The 15,617-nt window shown below is 43.8% G+C and overlaps 1 protein-coding gene across 1 annotated transcript in view; it reads right to left on the bottom strand.

Annotated features, from left to right (window-relative positions):
- The window catches only part of ADAMTS17 (ADAM metallopeptidase with thrombospondin type 1 motif 17), a 155,979-nt gene that overhangs the window by 105,351 nt on the left and 35,011 nt on the right, over positions 1–15,617 (bottom strand). The window contains 1 exon segment of the mRNA XM_079318073.1: positions 14,874–14,917. Coding sequence (XP_079174199.1) covers positions 14,874–14,917 — 44 coding nt within the window.

The following is a 15,617-nucleotide window of genomic DNA, read 5'->3' as shown; positions in this document are numbered from 1 at the left end:
GGAATTGGACTGAATAATTTAGCACACAGTGGTGGGAAAAATATAGAAGCCTGGCATAATTCAAATTTAGTGAATAAGGCAGGAAGAGAAATGGGAAGAGATTAGGGAATGAGAAGAGAGAGGGACAGAAAAGTAGCAAATGGAGATAATATGGGTTTTCCAGAAGGCTTCAGGAAACATGACTTTGATCTCATAGGCAGCAGGGAGTCACTTCTGAGGGAGACAGGGGTCAAGGAGGGCAGGAGATAAGATCAGAAGGGAAGATGAGCTCCCTGAGAATGTCTGTGTGTACTTACTGCTGGAGAAAAATGGATCTACAGCCCTGGGTCAGAAGTCTCAGGCATCATGGGTTCACTTGAAGAATTACTGAACAAGTCTGAGAGCATGGAATTATTCAGGCAGGGAGGTGTGGGCAAAACTGGCACCTGAGCATAAAGGAGGGACAGCTGCTGGAACTGGTAAAGGAACAAGGGATGGAAATCCGAAGATACAAGATAGTGAGAGAAAAAGAGACAGGCACAGAGGACATTGTTCAGGGATATCTCACACCAGAAAGGAATCAGATCTGGCAGAAAGCAGCAGAGATGTGATGCTTTTTGAAAGGCTACAGGAACAGAGACTGAGAACTCAAAGAAAACATCACCAACAACTGTGAAACCAAGCTGCAAATCAGGATTTGGATCCTGGCCCTGGAGAGTCACCTCTGCCTGGGGCTCAAAGGCATTTGGATTTGAGTATCTTGTGTTGGACTCATGGTGTTCAGTGGATGAATCTACCAGTCCTTTCTACAAACTGCTGCAGAGTTAAGCAGGAGTTTCCCTTCCCACATGCAAGGGAACATCAGCATGAAAATATGCAAAAGGCAGGCAACCCATGGAAGCAGTAGCAGGACTCAGCATTGGATCCAGGGTTTGTGGAGCTGTGTGAGTAACTGTCCTTCACAGCAGTGGCTGCAGCACAGAGACACAGGATAAAAATGACTCCACATCTCTCCCCTGCTGGATGGCTTGACAAAAGGAGAGAGCTCCACCTGCTCTAAACAGCCTTTATGAATCTCACCCTTTCCCAGATGTTATTAAAAATCAGTATTTCAGTATTTTCATTTTGACCTGTGCTGGCTAGTGGAAGAGGCCTGAACTCAAGAATTGAATTAGTTGTCCCCTAAACTGCATCTTTCAGAAAATAAATAACTCACCAAAAAAAAGAGAAAAAGGCAAAAACTCTGCCAGCAGAAAGATAAGTGCTCGAGGTCTCTAATGCCCCACTCCCACCACTCTGCCACATGCCTGTGTCAGTCTGCCAGCACCTGTCCTCAGGATGGATTCCCATCTGCAGGTCACCATCTCCCAGGGAATGGAAAAGCAACCCTGGCACTGCCAGCCATAGCTGCAGCTCTGCAAACAGTGTAAGGTTCCAAAACCAGCTCTGGGACTATTTTAATCTTCCTTTTTTCAGATGAGTTCTGTGAATTTCACTTTTGGACTTGTCAGTTTGTCCCTGCAACTCATCTGAGCCACCTGCTCCAACAGAGGGCCTGAATTCAGAGAAAAGGAAGAAAAATATCAAATCAGATTTTTTAATGAGACTGCTAAACAAAGAAGAACATGGATTTCAGCAGCAGGGATTCTGGAGCCTTTGAATTCCTCACTATCTCCCTTCCAGAATGAAAAGACAAGGTCAGACTTGGCAATAAATCAGAAAAAATATTTGGAGTCTCTGTACCAAACAGCATCTGCTTTAAGAGCAAACAGTCAGGGTCCAGCATTCAGTTCCAGTTTTTCCCTTCCTGTAGTTGCAAACACTAAGCAAGTCATGATGCTTTGCAAATAAATCAAAAGATTCCAAGAGCTTTTCCAAGCCATGCCTATCTCACCCTGCTGTGGTGTTGGTCAGAGGTGGGTTCATGAGGAAAGATCAGTCCTGCAATGGTTAAACAACACTCAGTAATATGTAATGAACAATATTTCAGTGTCTGGAGAGTGTCAGCCCAGCCTGCTGAACTTGGAGATGGCTGAACACCTGTGCTGCTGATGAATGGCATTCTTCCACAGCTCCCCATTAAATTTTTTCCATGTTCTTACAGAATGACTCAGCAATCCCTACTCTCAAAACCTGAATGAATCTGTACTTTAGAAGCATGTTAATATTTAAACTGTGTTTTACTTTTAGGTACTTTGTGCATGCCAAAGCTGCTCTCCTGGCAACATCAGAGCAGCACAGGTGAGCTGCAGGGAAGGCAGGCAGCAAATGGGATGATGCACAGTGATCTAACAGATGCTTTTCCAAATTGCTCCTGTGATACTTCACATCTGCAGCTCCCACATCCTGATTTCCAGGGTTGCTGAAGCTCCTGGCTTCACTTTGGAGAGCTGCCAGCCAGCACTGATAAACTTATTTAGAAATTCTTGATTCAGCCCTTCTGTTTTAATTCTTTGGTGAGTGCTGATTTAACCTCAAGGCCTGACTTGACAAGGCTGACAAACTCGAGGGCTGTGCCTGATAAGGTTAATAGGGTTGAGTTACTCTGTTAAGTCAGAACTTGGGTTGAAAAGCTGGACCCCAGCACCTCCACCCTGGCTGATACCTCTGCTACCAGGGATGGGGAATGAAGATGATCCTTGCATGGCAGTGGACAGTGCCATGGCTCTGCTCCTCTCCTTGCACACTACCAACAGGCATCACATTTGTTCTGGCAGAGCACGACGGCATGGTGGAAAGGGAGGGGAGAATAAATTTAAAAATCCCAGAATTTACTGTAAAAAATATGGCTTGATTTCCTAGAGATTAACATTTTCACTTGGGGATCCTCATGTAAACATGGATGATGCAATCTTTCCCTCACTGGCAGCATCAGAGGGAGATGGCTCCTTCATCTACTTGGTTTCCTAGTTTTCAGAAAATTTCTGAAAGACTAATATTTCTGAGCCCTATAATCTCAAATTTTATTCCAACTGAGCAATGAGTTATAAAAATATTAGGGAACAACTATCACTGGGGGAGACAGATACGAGCACAAAGCACACACAGGGCACAGACACAATCACCAAACCAGGTTAAAATATTTGGGTTACTACTAATCCACAGGGCCTCTCCTCTGGGTTCCCAAACAGAGCTGTCCAACCTGGCCTCCACTCCCCAGGGAGGGAATGACCCACAGTAGCTTATGCAGACATAAACACATCACAGCATCAGCCTGACTGAAGAGAAGTAATGGCTAATTTCAGAGGTAACATGGCTGGAGATATTTTTAATATGTCCTGGATCTAGTTTTTTAAGTACCTCTTTCTCTAGATTTCTCAACAATAAAATGTCACCTTTAAATCTATACCAGCTGAAGAGAAATTCTCACTCTGAAAAGACCAGCCAGAGCTTTTCTCACACTTAGTAAAAAGAAATCTCTCATGTTCAAACTTGAGCTCCAGTGAAAGAAAACACAAATCTGGATGAATACCACTGAGCTCCTTGCAATGACTGACAGCAGCCAGAGAGTCCCTGGTGCCTCACAGACACAAGTCAAGGCACAGTCCCAGTCCTGGGGCTTTATGGACTGAATTCAGGAGTGACAGCACTGAAGAAAATTGTCACAGGATCCTGCAGGAGCCAGGGGACATTTTCATGCACATTGTGCTCATGTTACTGCCCCAGTGCTTTTTGCTGAAGTTCTCCCAATAGGGAGAGAACTGCCTCCTCTAGTCCCAAGTGTTTCTAGATAAAACACCCCCAGGAAATGCAGGAGCTCCTCAATACCTGCTTGGGTGACACTTCCAGTTTCTGAGCCAAATCCCTGTGTCCCTGACTGAGTATCCTGTCCTGAGTGTGCAGCACAGTTTGCAGGGTCTCCTCAGCTGTCAAACCCCACTCAGGACTCCTGCAGGGAATTTGCAGCAGGAACAGCTGCACTTTCTGGGTATTTCTGAACCAGCCTGCCTGGGAGCCCAGTGGCAGTGGCCTCCTGGCAGCTGCCATATCATGAGAACCATTTCCCAACAAAGCCACCTGATTAATCATAACATAATCAGCCTCATGGCATCCCCACAGAACAAGCTGGATGTGTATTACACCTGCTCTAACAGGACCAGCTATCAAAATCAGCACAGGCTTGATCAAAGTCTCACTGGAACCAACAAATTATAACCCCCCACTTTGGAAAAGGTGCATTAAATAATTTCCTGTCTTCTTTTACTCAGTTTCCACCCCCAGAAGCTTGACCTTTGTTTTTTTTTCTTAAGTGTAAAGCCAGGGAGCTTTATTTACCTCTGTGTTCAGATCATGCTGTGGCTCACAGACACTGTGAACCCATCAGTGCATTGAACAGAATCCTGGCTGCAATGGGTTTTTCATCATGGAAAGGGCCAAATGCTCTCAGAATCCAGATCTTTGCTCTGAGCCAGGAGCATCACACCCTTCCCAGCTCCTCAGATGCAGAGAAACATCCCAGAGAATGCCAACACAGGAAGACTGTGCAGTCTGTGCACAGAACACAGGTCGAGAGAGCTATAGCAGGAATTTCATCCACTCTTGGACTCAGACAAGACCAAGTCGGAGACAACATTTGCTCTTTGACAGAGCCAGAAAAGCAAACAAACTGGAGCACACAAGATAAGAAACATGAGTGTACAGGTTTCTTAAACAGAGATACACACTCTAAATAAAAATCTAACTTCAGTCTTCTATTTTCCTGTCATTTCAAGAACAACAAAGTCTGATTAGACTGATGGACTCATTTTCAATAAATAAAAACATCCACACAGAGTTTCCTAACTCAATGGCCAGTTTTCTTATAAATAACTGCAGTGTTTACACTGTTTGTCTGCTACAGCACAAATATTGTTGTACATGCTGGAGCTTGATGGATGATATTACTAAAACCAACAAGCAGATCCTCAGCAGAACATTCATGTGTACCCAGCATCCCAGTTATGGCCAGGCAGAGCCTTAGTGCAAACAGCTCAGGCTAAGCAGTCACAGAAAAATGTATGACACAACCACACAAAACCAACAAATGCCTTCAACCTGCTGACTGCTCATGACCACCAACCAAAGTGGGAATACAAGGCTAATTCTGAGCTAAGCAAACACAGAAATCCTTCACATTCTACAAATCATGCTGAAAGAGTACAGGAGGAGAAAGATTTTGATGGGTTGAGTCTGTGAGTTTTACTATTATTATTCTGGTAAGTTCAGTGTATTTCTGTCAGCTGATTTAAAAGGTAAAATTACTCATCAGACTAATCCAGGCAAAACCCTTGCAGATTATAGAATTCTGAACCTGAAATTTAAAGACCTACAGAGCAGAGCCCTTGTGTCCAAGTACAATTCTAAGGAAATCCACTTCTGTTCAAGGGACAGTTTATACACAAACACACACACACACACACACACACATACACATACATGTATATACACCTGTCAGTAATAATTTGGCTAAAATTTCACTGTCTATAGTCACCTTCCTATCTAAACTGGCAAGTACTTGGTAAAGAAAACCCAGTATTTTCTACAAGCAGTATCTGGTCAAATCCATATAAAATTCAAAGTATTCTGCCACGCATTTAGAGACAGTAATTTATTTCCAGAATGTGTCTTTGCATTCTTGGGTCAGCTCAATATTTCATCACCTTCCCCACAGCACCTGCCATTAATATTTCCAGCCATGGAATGAGCTTGTAGTGGATCCCAGCTGGCTGGAGCACACTCCCTACTGCATTTTCAGCACACTGGTAAACAGAGGGCACATTTTCAGTGTCTGCTAAACACAGAGAAAATTTTCAGTGCTGCAAAGTACTGTTAGATACTCAATTCCTATTTGTATTATGTGGAATACAATCACAGCTGAAAAGCTTGGAGCTTGTGCTGAGGTAGTGGGAGAATTGTTAAATAAAACCCAACAACATTCCAAGGATTTAAAGTGACTTTCTGTCTACTGAGTGCACTTGGTGTAGCAAAATCCTGCCAGGACCAGACACCCTGCAAAATGGGTTAGGTATAATACCAGGTCAAGTTACCAGATGATTAACCAAAGGAAGAAAACAATTCAAATGAAAAAAACATGAGCACAGATCAAACTCCCTTCTTGGGGAAGGGAAGGGAAAGTTTTATGCACACTTCCCAGTGTGGTTTTCTTGGTTATCACCAGTAAAATCTCATCTCTATGTTATTTAAAACTTGCTCTCAAAATTGCATTTAACCTTGGCAGATGCAAAACAAAAGAAATGTAAAAGTACAGTAGGCAACTGTCCTTCATTTCCTTCCTTTACTCTTACATATCCTGTGTGCAACTGGAATGCTTCTATTTGATTATCCAGTGGAGCAAATGCTACAATGAATGCAATCATGCCTTATTACCCTACATGTCTGCAGCCTATTGCACAGCTATGTACAGATGGTTTTACACAAGCTTGGTTTTCTAGCTACAGGGTCTATAAAACAATAGGAACTATCTGAAATGTTTTCAAGCCAGCAAAGGATAAAGGCACTGTAAAGCAGTCAACTGGATAAAAGCCATCTATGTCTGACAGGAGAAGAAAAACCTCTGAGGTTTCTCAATTATAAACGCGTCAGCTTTCTGAAAGTGCTGCAGTCTGCAGCAAACTGACCAGGAATGTGTAAACAGAGAGGAAAATAAGGACCCAGGCAGTGGAAAGAAGGAACATGAATCTCTGGCCTGATGAAGGGCTTAACCACTATTTGACTGAGCTGAAGAACTGGCTGGTGCCCAAGGAAGTGGAGCGGCCTTTGGTAGCCTTGCCCACAGCTGGGGCTGGACTGAGACTCAGCTCTGTCCTTGGGCTTGTCCCTTCCCATCTCCAGGTTCCACCAGCACCATGGGGATCACAGCTCTGATCTCTTTGGTACAGAGCTCTGGATTCCACTGAGGAAAGGCCCTATTTACAAATTCATTTCCTTCTCCTCTCAATACATTATATCTTTACCAATAAAACACAGTGCAAAAACCCCTCAATGTGATGTGCAAAATCATTCTATGTTCTTGGAGGAGAATCAGTGAGAAATGGTTTTTATGAGCCCCATTTTCCCCTGCCCACCTGGCCTGAAGCATGTCATAGCATAAAATCAGCTTTCTGCTGCAGAGAGCCTGGGTTGGCATTCCCAGCCCAGAGGGGTTATTTATAGAGCACTGACAGCAGGTCTGACACCGTGGAAAACAAACACTATTTATCTTTCCACAACCTTTTATAACAAAAGGGGAAGCAAGAAGCAGGGTGAGCTATGAAAGTAGAATTGATGATTTTATTTGTTTTATGATCATTCTGGTGAGAATCCCCCAGAGAAACAAACCCTCAGCAAGGGGAAGTGATGGAGCTGCAGAGTGAAGCAGTGCAGCAAGCATGGAAAATCTCCATTTACATGGATGAGGCAAGAGACAAGAGCAGAAATACTACAAACCCCAAAAGACACTAATGGTCTGTCCACAGACCAAATATAATGAGCTTGTTCTGCTCATGTCTGCCTCAAAGGCTCCTCAGCCTGACACACACAGTAGCCAGGAGCAGTTCCAGAGCTTTTCCTGACAGTTGTTTGGCACTGTGGGCTTAGCTGGACATCAATTAAGCTCCTGCTTCTCTGTTTGCAAACACAATGACCCCTTTCCGAGGCAAACAGCAGAGATTTCTTTAAATCATCATTAAATGCTGCTTAGCCATATGCAAAGTCTTGGTTCTCAAGCAGTGTCCCACAAATCATCTCTAATTTAGAAAACAATTGAGGCACAAAGATGTCTAGGAAATAAAACTGAGTCAGAAGTTCTAGCATAGTATATTCAGAAGAACCAAAACCCTGAGACTGCCTGACACACAAAATGAAATATTAAAATATATATACTTCTGACTGTTTTTTCTCCATGCCAGCATGAAAATGTACTAAATTGTTTCTGAAGGACACTATCCTGTAAATTCATTGGGAATTGTTAGTTCAGTCATAACAAGTCCTTTTCCCCCAGAGTGGTTGCATGTCAAAGTCCCATACACTGCAAGAGGGTGAGGGGCAAAAAGATGGGGAAAGGAACATCACATGCAGATATCTGCCCTTTAAGCTATGAAACCAAAATTCCCAGGTGCTTTGTGTACATGTCTATATAATTTCACACAGACAGAAATGGCCCTGGAGTGGAATGCAGGACGTGTTTGCACCTGCACTAGTCAAGCTGCACTGTGATCTAGCACATAAAGTGTTTTATGAGATGGAGTTGAAATCAGAGAATAAAGTCTGAGTATCAGAAAAAATATCAACAAAGTCATGGCAAATATTTTCCCTTGTGACACTCCTTTCAGTAAAGGCAGCAGAAAGCAGCTTTAGTTACCCACCAGTTAGACAGTAGGCTAGGATTTGGGCTGGAGTCCTGGGTTCCTGAGGGGAAAGGACCATAGTTCTGGTAGCCACTGAATTTTTTTAAGAAAGCCAGGCTGGATGGGACTGGAGCAACCTGGTCTACTGGAAAATGTCCCACAGCAGAGGGTTGCAATGAGCTGGGCTTTAATGGTCCCAAATCATTCTAGAATTCTAGGATAATTCTATCAAGATGCATTTCATTCAAACAATAATCAGCACCACCCTGTATAATGCTGAGATGTACTGACCTGGAGAAAATTTACTCAATAATATATTGCCTGGTAAAGTACTATGGGTCCTTTCCACAGCTCACTTGCATTTATCAAAACACATCCCCATGAACCATTAACAAAACCATGGGAGAAGGCAAAGCTTTTAAGCTAAAGTCACCTTAAACATTCAGCACTAACTTTGGGGTGAGCCACAACAAAGACTAAAGCTCTCCCAAAATCTGAAAGTCAGGAGGGAGCAATCATCAAGAAAAGCAAGATTTAGGATGAGCAGAGACATGCTAACAAACTAAGGCAGGGTGGGAAGCTGATGGGAAGATTTTGGACATGCTGCCCAACATCTGACAACAACTATGAACATATTTCAAAAACCAGCTTAAATATCTGTGAGCATTAATTACCAATAGCAGTTTGATGGAGGACATGAAAGGCCAGGTACAGAGCAGGAAGTGTGTTATTCCTCCCTGCTGACAGTGTTTAGTTCCAGCTCCCTGAGAAGCAGCTTCAAACACACACCACACTGCAAGGCCACTGTTTTATCTGCTGGGATGGGTGAGCATGACAGACAGATAAATAATGGGAAAATAAAAGGGCCTGAAACACATTTTGGGGCTGCAAAAGGAGAATGATGTATTGAGGAGAACTAATGAGGAACTGCTGGAGGTTTCTGAAGGCTGAAGTGGAGTAAACGTAGGGAAATTCCGTGACCTCGGTGGGCACATGCTGCAGGCTGGGTGATGGAAACCAGACCCTCCAGGGCCTCTGGGAACAGCAGCTCTGCCTGGCCAGGCCCAGCTGAACAAAGGCAGCACGGAGGAACAAATTGAGCAAGGGCTGCTATGAGCTCTGAACTAACCCCAAAGAGAAACAGGGAAAAAGGAAAGGGATAGGAATTCATAATGAGAGCAACTGAGGGTCTGCGAGACCTCAGAGCTGGGAACTGGAAATACATGGAGAGGGAAAAATGGGACAAACATACAGAAAACCTGTAACTAATCCTCTACCCAATAAACACTTGCATTTGTTTTAATTATCCAAGTCATTTCCTTCACCCAAGACATGAAACAGAGAGAAAATTTTAAAAGCTGAGATAACTGTGAGTCAATAGCACTCACAGATTGATGAATTCCCAAAGAGAAGAGCAATCAACCACCTATTTTCCACAAAAAAATCCTTGCAGCAGGACAATATGAGCTTCTAGCTAAGGACAGCATCTTTTTAGCCGAGAAGATCAAGAATCCACCAATGTCCTCAGTACACAGAATGAATAAAGACAAACCTAAACAAGACTACTGAGCTGCAAAACAAACACAAAGGCAAATAAAATTCAAATGCTCTACTTTCCTTAACAATAAAACCAGAATGTAAGGTCGTATCAGGAGGGTTGCACGTCTCAGGCAACATATAAGAACAGGACCAGGATACTGACCCCAGTGAAGCCACCACCAAGATTCTGAGTCTGATGTAAGCAGGATCTTCCTCTGGTCTTTAGTGCACAGTGAGGAAGACTGGCTGAAGCCAAAACAATCAAAGGAAAAGCACAGCCAGTGAATGAGGCAGAGCAAGGGTTACAGCAGCAGGAATTCCCAATTACCTGAGTGCTTATCCCAGGGCTCTACTGAGATTGATGCAATCTCATATTACACTTGCTTGGCACGTGAAGTTTCAGTGGGAATTTGGAAGAGGAGGGATTGCAAGCTGGTGAAAAGAAACTGGAAGGCTGTGGTGGGTAGGGTGGGGCCTGGGAGATGGTAATGATGAATATGCCCAATAGCACAGTTCAGCACTGTCTGGGTTGTGCAGCCCAGCATTTATTCCCTAGCAACCAAAAGGCAAGGGAAAAACTCTCCCACTGCACTGGACCACAGCTCCCAGTGGTCTCCTAAAGCCAAGAGCCTGACTCCACTGCTCGGCAGAGCCACAAGTGACACAAATTTGCAGCGCTGTGAAGTCCCTTTCTCTCCCAAACACCAAATCAACTCGTTTCTTTAAGACACATTTTAACCTCCAGTATGTTCATTTTAATGTATTAAACTGTGTTTGAGTTTGGTCTGAAGGACAGTCCCAGCAAGGCTTTTGCTAAAGCCAGGCACTGCTGCTCTAATGAATTGTTTTAAGCAGCAGGTATTCCTATTTATTCTGGCATTAAATAAAAACCCGCCCTGGAATATACAGAAACATTCAACATGAACCACTATGGAAAATGTTTTTAATGTGAGAATTCCTTTTCCATTCAGAGCAAACCAGCTAGTCTTTTCCCTTTCCTTGGGGAAGAATTCTCTGCTGTGACACTGGCAGGGCACTGGAATCAATATGGCACAGGCAGGATGACCAGAATTGTCTCCTGCTGTGGACAGCCAGCCACAGGAGGCAAATGGCCAAGGAAAAGGTAAAAATGTACAGTCCCTTATCCAGGTGTTTTACATGGAATAAAAAAAACCTACTTGGAGACACAGACCACAGATCTTTTACCAAACCTGGGCACATTTTAAACACTTTACTGCAATAAACAGCCAGGAGATGGGAATGTTTTTTTCCAAACACTGATTCACTTGTGCAAAGAGTGTGGAAAACTGTTTCTCAATCACCTCCACTCTGTGCTTGGTTTTCTCCAGGCAGTTATTCCTCCAGCTCAGCCTCCCCTCTGCAGTACACACACTTACTCTGCTTTCTTTTCCCCGACATCAAGCCACAGTGGAGCACATGTGACTGCAGCAGAGGTAAAGTCATTTTTAACCAGGGCAATTTAAGGATATTTAAGACACATTCTCATTTTCCATTTCCCAATTCCGCACTGCCCCCAATTTTATTATTAGCTGAATACAGGGAAGCTTCAGCTTGGATCTGGGGTAACATGTACACTGAGGAACGAAGGCCAAGCCTTGCCTTGAAATATGCAGGATCATTCCTAACTAACCGTAAAGCTGCTTATTTGGCACTGGCAGTGGAAATATTGAACGAAAGGGGCATTCTCAATCTGCTTATGTCACAGAAAGGTTGGATTCTGACAGTGTGCAAGGCTCCAAGCTGCAGCCTGATATTAATAGCAAGACATTAAACTCGCAATTTGGCTGGCTCGGAGGCAGCTCCGCTGGAACACAGATTTTTCTGCAGGAAACGGCAGCTCTGGTTGGAGCCACAGCACGAGGGATGAGCCTGAAGCAGATTTGGGAATGTTGACTGGTGTGTGAGGAGGCTGTGTCACACAAACAGAACCTTCCTGCTCAAACCGAGGAGCAGATCCCACAGCAGTGGCTGTTGTTCCACACAGGAATAGTTTTCTTTCTGCCCTCTTCTGGAATCCATCCACTCCCAGGCCTAACTTACCCAACCAAGTGGGGCTATGAGCATAAACAAACTTTCTTACACAAACATGGTTCTGTTCTGTGGTGCAGACAGTGGGGTATCATCCCACCAAGACACACCTACACATTTTCCCCATTTTTGAGCTTGTTTCTGCCATTATGTAACCCTCCACACTGCCCTGGCAGCTGGGCCAAGAAAATCTGAACCAAGTCCCCAGAGCAACTGGTTTCAGTGAGGGGCCCCTGCCAGAATACAAATACAAACCTCCTGCTGCTGTTTTCTCACTGTGTCTGCATGGCAGGCAAAGATTCCAGACAGGTTTTTCAAGATGGATCTTTCAGAGCACAAATGAACATCTCTTATTAGCCATTTAAACTTTGAAATTCCACTTCCCAACAACAGCTGGGCCTCAAGGCTTCCGCCAGGGTAAGTTTTGCTTCCTTATTTCTCACAATGTAAAGAAAATCAAGGCACTGTCACTGAAAATAACATTACCTACAGCACTCTGAGTCCTCTTATTTCAAGATATAATCCAACAGATTCCTTAGAGTCTCTTGAACATGACTAAGCAACATCAGATTCTGGACTTGTACTGCATCACACCCTCAAGAACCCCATGCTCTTTACAGGAGACCTCCCTAAGCCATGCAATCTCCTGCAGCTTTGCACTCAAAATCCTCATTTCACAGAGGTAGACAGAAGCCTTCAGAATGCAAGTGACTTGCCAAATGTCACACAATGAGTCAGTGCCAGAGCTGGGAATAGAAATCAGGAGTCTGAGAGTCCAGATTCTCTGCCTTATATAGAGCAGCAGCCTCAGTCTCCTGGTGTAGGAGAGCGGCTGCTCGCTGCATTCACAGGATGGCAGCACTGGCATTGCAAGGGCCCACCTCAGCCATGAGCAGGCATAAAAACACACATGCATCTGCTGAGTTCTTCATCTCCTCAAGGGTAAAGCAAGAAATGAAAGCAAGCTGCTGTTGTAGAGAACTTTGGGGAGTGCAACGACCTTGGCACAACCATTAAGATCAAATGCAATGTCACTCACTGGACTCCCTTCTTGCTTCCAAGGTAGTCCTGCTGATTTGGAGAGGAATATTTGGGAGCTGGAGTGAGAAGTAGGAATCTGGCAACAGCAGAGATGGTCGAAACACCCAGATAAACCTTCCTAAGCCACTATGGAAGATCAATGAGCATCTGCCTGTCTCAGTTGTTGCAGTCCTATTAAGCCCAAGCCAAAGCCACACTACACTGCTCCTCATATCAACCAGGTATGTGCCCATGGCACATGGCTATTGAAAACCTATTTATCTACAACTGACACCTGCTTTTCCCAATCCTGACAAAGGAGGAAAACCAGAGAATCTTTTGCATGGTTAAAATTTAATCACTTTCTCAAACCAGCTGTGTGTCACGATAGAACATTCATTAATTTATTCTTCCTCTGCAATGAAAAAAATGCAAATGGCACAACAAGGCCAAATGGGGCACAGAAAATGCTTAAGTGAAGATATAAGTTGCCTGCCACATAATCAAACTGTCAGGGGAGAAGGTAGGAAAAGCAGGATTGAAGAGAGCAAAGAGGCCAGACTGGTTTTGTCCCGGAATATTCACCTTCTAAATATCTTGGAAAACTATGCTGAAAAGAGTAACAAGTGAGTTTAATCTTCATTACTGTGATCTTCTACTTTCTCCACTGCAGCCACAGCCTGCAGCAAGCTGCAGCACAAGAAATAACTTGGGTATTGTAAGAGCAGAAAAGAAGTCATAAAAATATTTCCTTAGTCATGCTGTCTCTGTTAATATAATTCCCTGAATAGAGACCTTCAACAATACTCTCTTTAAGTATGGAAAGAGCTCTGACTTTAGTCAGCATGTGTCTTCCATCAGCTTCTCTCTCTTTTTTTTTTTTTTTTAAACTTCTTTATTGTATTTTACCACAGCCACCTCCAGGTGCAGGCACACGGTGTAAAAACCTTCCTCAGTGGAAGTGTGTTTTCCATTGGACACAGAATAAACACATTGTGAGGGATTCCAAATGGAAAAAACTTGGACACAGAGACCAGTCCTTGATCATGTGTGTATCCTCCAGCTCTGTATTTCCTCCTTTCACCTGATCCCCACAGCAGGGAGGGAAGGAGCTGCATTCCAAGATGAGCCTCCCACAGGGCTCCTGCTGAAGGCACTTCCCTCCTTGCTCTGCATCACCCACTGTCCACAGCCCCTGCAAGTGTCTCCCTGAACACTGGAGTGTAAATTAGGATCCATCCCAAGTTTACACAGAATGGAGGATAAGGGGCTTTTGAGGCAAGCTTAAAAAAAATTCATGTCATCATCACAGAGAGGATGTTGGGCTGTGCCTCCAAACACTGCTGCCACTGTGGGGATTAAAAAAATACCAAAAATCAGGAGAACACAGTGAAGGTTACTGCTACCTGAGTGAAATAAATAAACAAAGTATTTAATGTGTGGGATATAAGGACCCTGTGTATGCAGGTTTTGGATATGAGTAAAGGCAGTTAGGAAGTAGGAGGAGCAGGAGGCTGAAAAGAAGATTTAAGTTGGCTTTCTTACAATGAGGTATTCTTCTCCAGTGTCTGAGTGCCAGCTTGATCTGGGAATGTCACACAGCTTCTTACAATGGGAAATACACTCCTTAGTTAGCAAATTCTTGTTTGAGGTGAGAGAGAACTGAAAGGAACATTATACAGACACACCAAAAGACAGTTTCTTCTGCATCCACTCCAAAGAAGCAGAAATATTTAAGAATAACTCCTGAACCAAAGACCTCCAGGGCTTAGAAGGGGTTAAAATTTAATGGCTTATTTATAGCTCATACCCTGCTCAGCTAATCCATATTTGCATCACAGAGGTATACACAGAGCAGCAAAACCAACATTACAGCAAACCAAAGAGTGAAAGATTGCCCAGAACACTCCCCTTAGCACAGTGGTGGCTATCAAAATACCCTCCCCTGCTCCTTGGACTTACCCACAGTGTCACAAGGCTCGTCTTTGTGCACGCAGAAATCTGTCCTAGAAAGAAAAACACAACAGAAGTGAAATGTATCCTGTGCCTCCAGACTGGGAAAAAGCAGTGGAGCATGACTCACCTATCATGGGTGTTGAGGTCTGGGGATTTTGTAAGGCTGCTGTGCAGTCTACATGATGACAACACAGATAGCAGCCCTGATTGCTACTGAGATTACAGGCAATTCTGTGAATCAGCCCCATATACCACAGACTGAAGATTCAGCACCTAAGAGTCCTGCCTCAGCCTGTGATGTCACACTTACTCCACAACTGCAGTAAAAATGAAGGTCTTTCCACAAGAGAACTGTAACAATAGGGAGCAGAGACCCTTTGATGCACCCTAAAAGACAGTGAGAGTAGGAGATGTGTGGGGCACAGCCCAAAGACACAGAACTCATAACATGCACCCAGAAATTCTTTTCACTAGAATAGAAAAAAACATTAAAGAAGCAGGACTAAACAGAGAAAGACAGATGTTGAAATGGAAGAAGAGAGAAAATGTCAGGATTTTCCTGGTAACAGATAAATTGGCTACAGCTAAACTTATTACAGTCAGATTTGCCATGTTAGGGTTTGAATCCAAGACAGAGAGATTCAAGAGATTCCATCTTGTTCCCCACATCTCATCAAGGCAGGAGAAGATACTAGAGATGCCAGTGGCATCCAAAAATTAAAGAGGGATCCATGGAGCTGTATTAAACAG

Source organism: Erithacus rubecula (genome assembly GCF_903797595.1).
Source record: "Erithacus rubecula genome assembly, chromosome: 14".
Taxonomy (NCBI): domain Eukaryota; kingdom Metazoa; phylum Chordata; class Aves; order Passeriformes; family Muscicapidae; genus Erithacus; species Erithacus rubecula.
The sequence above is the reverse complement of the archived record's forward strand: the minus strand, read 5'-3'. Positions and strand labels throughout refer to the sequence as shown.